General features: G+C 59.0%; 1 protein-coding gene across 1 annotated transcript; it reads left to right on the top strand.

Annotated features, from left to right (window-relative positions):
* On the top strand, nucleotides 1–1,748 carry LOC105041259 (17.6 kDa class I heat shock protein). The gene has a single exon (XM_073254224.1). It carries the CDS (start codon nucleotides 102–104, stop codon nucleotides 621–623), a length of 522 nt encoding a protein of 173 aa, XP_073110325.1. The 5' UTR covers nucleotides 1–101; the 3' UTR covers nucleotides 624–1,748.
* Nucleotides 1,749–5,990: the final 4,242 nt, after the last annotated feature.

Below are 5,990 nucleotides of genomic sequence, written 5' to 3'. Positions count from 1 at the left end.
TAAATACCGAAAATATCCGAAAACCATTCCAACATCATGTTTCTTCTACATTACTTGCTCTGAGTCCCTTCTGAGCATCCAAAACAACAGCGCTTGACAAGATGTCGGTCATTTCTCGTGTCTTTGGCCGGCCAAGCAACATCTTCGACCCTTACTCTCTCGATGTCTGGGACCCCTTCCATGGCTTTTCCTTGGACACGCTCGCCAATTCGAGCCCAAACTCGACGTTTGTCGACACGCTTATGGACTGGAAGGAGACTCGAGATGCCCATGTCTTCAAGGTCGACCTCCCGGGGCTCAAGAAGGAGGACATGAAGGTGGAGGTGGAGGATGGGAGGGTTCTCCGGATCAGCGGCGAACGGGTCAGGGAGCCGGATGAGAGGAATGTCACATGGCACTGCATGGAGACGAGCACCGGCAAATTTCTCCGGCGGTTCCGGCTGCCGGAGGATGCGAAGGTGGAGGGGATGAAGGCGACCATGGAGACTGGGGTGCTCACCGTGACGGTGCCCAAAGGGGAGGTGAAGAAGGCTGAGAAGAGGTCCATCGAGATCACTGGTGGGGCTGACAAGAAAGGAGGGAAAGACAAGAAGGAAACGGTTTGTTGCAGGTTTTGGCCGTGATGACAAGAGGCTTTCGTTTTTGTTTGGTGTTTGTATAATAATCTGGTGTGTTTTTGTAAGCGCGTTTATTGGTATTTTCAGAGTGGTCTGCGTGCTGAGAAGAATGTTAAGTGGAAATGTTTGGGTTTTTTCTGATAGTCCTGTACAGTTACTGTTGGGGGATACCCACCGACCGACCGACTATCGGAGGGCCCGACCGGCTGGCGGCCCGACCGACCGACCGACTATCGGAGGGCCCGACCGGCTGGCAGCCCGACCGACTAACCAACGGCCCGACGGACGACTCTGACTGGCCGATCGTAAGTCGGACGACAGGCCGACGGACGCTATCAGCGGCTAACTGCGGCCATTCCACGGTCCATTCCCGACCGACTAAACCCAGAGGCCCGGTAGCCGACCCACATGAAGCTCGCCGACCGACGGAGGAGTCCGACGCCACTCTGCTGGCCACCGACCTTGGGTCGGCCGACTCCACCAACCACCGTACGGCCGCCAGACGTTGTCAGCTCTGACACGGACATGCGGCACAGTTACCTAGGGGCATTGTCCCGCCGAGAGCTGGGTCAACCCTGGTGATTAAACGGCTACACGGCGACATGACATTTTCACGGCGGCTCTGACAGTCTACAGTGAGTTGACAGTTCCTCACTTGTCCGCGCCATTAATGATGGCGCCATACCGTGCTCCACTATATATACCGGGGAAGGCAACAGTGCAATCGATCGATCCGCCCGTCTCTCCCACATACGCAGGCTCGCTCCTCTCTCTCTCTCCCTCTCTCTTTCTCAGAGCTCACTGTCTGCATTTCACTGTTGCCCAGTCACCTCTCTGACTTGACCGTCGGAGGGTCCCCGCCGGAGCCGCCTCCGGTCAGTGCGGACTTCCTTTTGCAGGTGCACGCTTCCCGGCGATCGGGCGACGAGGCGATTGGCCGCAACAGATTGGCGCGCCAGGTAGGGGTAACCCGCCCCCTGTCGCTCAACACCTGCACCCTCCAGAGTGGGGGGCATCTGTTGTGGGCAGGCTGTGGGGGGACCTCCCTTAATAGTCCCACATCGGGCAACTCTGGTGTGTGCATGTGCTTAAGAGGGATACGAGCACACCTTCCCTCACGAGGCGCCTTTTGCGGGGCGTTGACCCCAATGCAAGGGACAAAACCGTGAGGCCGTTTGCGTAACGCCGGGGGGACAACCCCCGGTGGGGACCACTGGGCACGCTCCCGGTCCGGACCCAGCCAAAGCGGGCAATACTTCGTGGGGCGGAGCGTGCGGTCTCCGACGACCTGCTTGACACGTGCGCACAACAGTGGCGCGCCAGGTAGGGGAACAGCATGACAAAGATAAGAGCTCAACGATCGAGAGTCACTGGGTCGGCCAGGCGCTCTTCCCGCCGGGAAGAAGCCTCCCCGCCACCACCGGCGGCGGAGCCTAGCTCTCCGCGCCCTGCAGTGACCACGGAGGCCCAGATTGCGGCCATCGTACGGCAGATGACCGTACTGACCGACGCAGTCAAAAGCCTCTAGCAACAACCGGCGGCCCGACCTATGCCTTCCAGGAGCAGCCGCCGACGGCCGCGCCGACCCCTGTCGCCTCCATGCGAGCGCTCCCAACAGCGCTCCCACGGAGAGGAGGGGCGACCACGGCGCGACGACCGACGGTCCCAGCGGCCCTCTCCTTCCCCGTTGGAACGGGCGAGGAAGGAAAAGCGGCTGCGCACACCGTCGGCCTCTCTTTCAGAATCCTCCGGAGGCTCCACCCCCGGGGTCTCCCAGCACCGACGAGCGGACGACTACGAGCGACGGTTCGAGGAGATCGACCGCCGACTCGCCCAACTGCAGATGGACGGCCAGAAGTCTTCGAACGACGTCGACTTCCAGACCGCCCAGCCTCTCTCTCGACTGATCCTCGATGAGCCGATTCCCAGTCGGTTCAAAATGCCGAACGTGGAGCCATACGACGGCTCCACCGACCCAGTCGACCACCTCGAGAGCTATAAAGCTCTCATGACGATTCAAGGGGCAACCGACGCTCTTTTTTGCATCGGCTTCCCCGCCACACTTCGCAAGGCTGCCAGGGCTTGGTACTCCGGTCTTCGATCGGGCAGTGTCCATTCCTTCGCGCAGCTCGAGCACTCGTTCGTGGCCCATTTCAGCACCAGCCGAAAGCCGCCGCGAACGTCGGATAGCCTTTTCTCCCTCAAGCAGGGAGAAAACGAGACGCTCCGACACTTCGTGGCGCGATTCAACGCGGCCACGCTCGAGGTCCGGGACCTCAACGAAGACATGGCGGTTTCAGCCATGAAGCGGGGCCTGAGGTCGTCCCGATTCACTTATTCTCTGGACAAGACCCTCCCCCGAACATACGCCGAGCTACTGGAGCGCGCATACAAGTATATGCGCGCGGACGAAGGGGCGTCCGACCGATGCTTGGTCGAGCCCAGAGGTCCGAAGGAGAAGCGAAGAAAAGGTCGGGAGCCTGCCGAACCAAGCAGGCCCCCGGCCAATAGTCGGCTTTCTCCACCCCGACAGATCCAAAAATTACCTCGCCGACAGACTCCGAGGCCGGTGCGTCCCAGGTATGACTCCTACACTCCTCTCTCCGCTCTCCGTGCGCAGATCTTGATGGAGATCGAAGGGGAAGAATACCTGCGACGGCCTCCGCCTCTGAAGGCAAAGGGCCTCGACCATCGGAAGTACTGCCGGTTCCATCGGAGCCACGGCCAAGACACCGAGCGATGCATCCAGTTGAAGGATGAGATCGAAAATCTCATCCGCCGGGGGTATCTCGGCAAATTTCGAAAGGGTCCACCGACCCGACCAACTGCCGATCGACGCCCCCAGCCGACTGAAGAGGCGCCGACTAACCAGCCGACGGCTGGAGTCATCAACATGATCTCCAAGCGGCTGGGATCGGGGACGTCTACAGGGGGGAGCCGACGAAAAAGCCGCGCCCGGACGACGTGATTACCTTCTCAGAAGACGACGTTCGGGGCATCCAGACTCCCCACGACGACGCTGTTGTTGTGTCGGCGACAATAGCCAATTATGATGTAAAACGAATTTTTGTTGATAATGGAAGTTCGACAAATGTTTTGTTTTACTCGACCTTCTCCCGAATGCGACTACCGACTGATCGACTTAGTGGGTCTCCACGCCCTTGATCGGCTTTGCCGGAGACACCGTCACGACAGAAGGAGAAATCACCCTGCCCGTGACGGTCGGTACCGAACCACGGCAAAGAACGGTCTCCCTCATTTTCGCGGTCGTCCAGTTCCTTCGGCCTACAACGCCATACTCGGGCGACCCGGACTGAACGCCCTCAGGGCGATCGTCTCGACGTACCATCTCCTTGTTCGATTCCCGACCAAAAACGGAGTCGGGAGATGCGCGGAGATCAACAGCTCGCCCGACGATGCTTCCAAATCTCCGCCAAAGCGACGAGACAAAGGATCCCCTGACAATCGACAAACTGGATCAACGGGAGGAGGAAGAGCGGGGTTCGCCGGCCGAGCAGCTCGAGGCGATCCCGTAGGAGAAAATCCCGACAGAAAAGTTTGGGTCGGGTCTCAATTGCCCACACCGAACGCCACCGACTGGCGGAGCTGCTGACGGCCAACGCCGACATATTGCATGGTCGGCAGCAGATATGTCGGGCATCCCTCCAGAAACAATTACTCACCGACTCAACATCGACCCGACAATGAAGCCGGTGAGGCAGAAGAAAAGGTCCTTCGCCCCAGAAAGGCAGAAGGCCATTGACGAAGAAGTGGACAAGCTGCTCGAAGCAGGCTTCATTCGGGAATCCACGTATCCCGATTGGCTCGCCAATGTCGTCATGGTCAAGAAAGCCAACGGGAAGTGGAGGATCTGCATCGACTATACCGACCTCAACCGAGCGATGCCCGAAGGATAGCTTTCCACTCCCGAAGATCGACCAGCTGGTGGATGCGACGTCCGGATTTCGACTGCTCAGCTTCATGGACGCCTTCGCCGGGTACAATCAGATCCGGATGGCGCCTGAAGACGAGGAGCACACCGCGTTCGTGACCCCCAAGGGCCTCTACTGTTATCGGGTGATGCCCTTTGGATTGAAGAATGCCGGCGCCACCTACCAGCGACTCGTCAATAAGGTCTTCAAAGACCAGATCGGGCGTAACATGGAGGTATACGTGGACGACATGCTGGTAAAAGCACGCAGATCCCGGACCATATTCAGGATCTCGAGGAGACCTTCCGCACCCTTCGACGACACCGAATGAAGCTCAACCCGACCAAATGCGCCTTCGGGGTGACCTCGGGGAAGTTCCTCGGATTCCTCGTTTCTCAGAGAGGGATCGAGGCCAACCCTGAGAAGATAAAGGCGATCCTCGACATGCGTCATCCGAACACCAAGAAGGAGGTCCAACAGCTGAACGGAAGAATCATCGCTCTTAGCCGATTCATTTCCCGATCAGCTGAAAGGTGCCTCCCGTTCTTCAAGACCTTGCGTCAGGCGAACGGTTTCTCTTGGTCGGATGAGTGCGAACAGGCCTTTGAAGACCTGAAAAGGTACCTGGCTTCCCCGCCGCTGCTCGTAAAGCCGCAGGTCGGGGAGACCTTGTATCTCTACTTGGCCACATCTTCTGAGGCGATCAGTTCGGTGCTCGTTCGGGAAAACGAGTGTCGAACCCATCAGCCCATCTACTACACCAGCAAAGTGCTCCACGGCGCCGAAGCCAGATACTCGGAGACGGAAAAGATGGTTTTCGTCCTGACCGTCTCCGCGCAACGGCTCCGACCATACTTCCAGGCCCACGCCATCATGGTACTCACCAACCAGCCCCTGAGGGCCGTACTGCGCCGACCCGACACATCCGGACGACTCGCTAAGTGGGCGATGAAGCTTAGCGAGTTCGACATTCAGTACCGACCGAGGCCTGCTTTGAAGGCTCAGGTCTTGGCCGACTTCATCGCTGAATGCCCGACGACCGACCGAAGGTCGGGAGCTGAAGGCCCGGGACGAGATTCGGTCTCTGAGCCAGACCCGATCTCCACCTGGGTACTTCACATCGACGGAGCCTCCAACGCTCAGGGAAGCGGGGCTGGGCTCCTGCTCACGAACTCGGATGGGGTAGTCACCGAATACGCCCTCCGGTTCGACTTCAAGGCCTCCAACAATCAAGCCGAATACGAGGCACTCCTCGCGGGCTTGAGGATGGCGAAGGAACTGGGCGTCGACAGCCTCCGGGCATTCTCCGACTCTCAGCTGATCGTGGGGCAGGTCAAGGGCGACTTCGAGGCGCGAGATCCGACCATGATCAAGTATCTTCAGAAGGTAAAGGATCTCGTGGCCCGCCTCGAGCATTTCGAGATCTCTCACATCCCCAGGA

The sequence above is a fragment of the Elaeis guineensis genome, chromosome 3 (genome assembly GCF_000442705.2).
Source record: "Elaeis guineensis isolate ETL-2024a chromosome 3, EG11, whole genome shotgun sequence".
In the NCBI taxonomy this organism is placed as follows: domain Eukaryota; kingdom Viridiplantae; phylum Streptophyta; class Magnoliopsida; order Arecales; family Arecaceae; genus Elaeis; species Elaeis guineensis.
The sequence above is the reverse complement of the archived record's forward strand: the minus strand, read 5'-3'. Positions and strand labels throughout refer to the sequence as shown.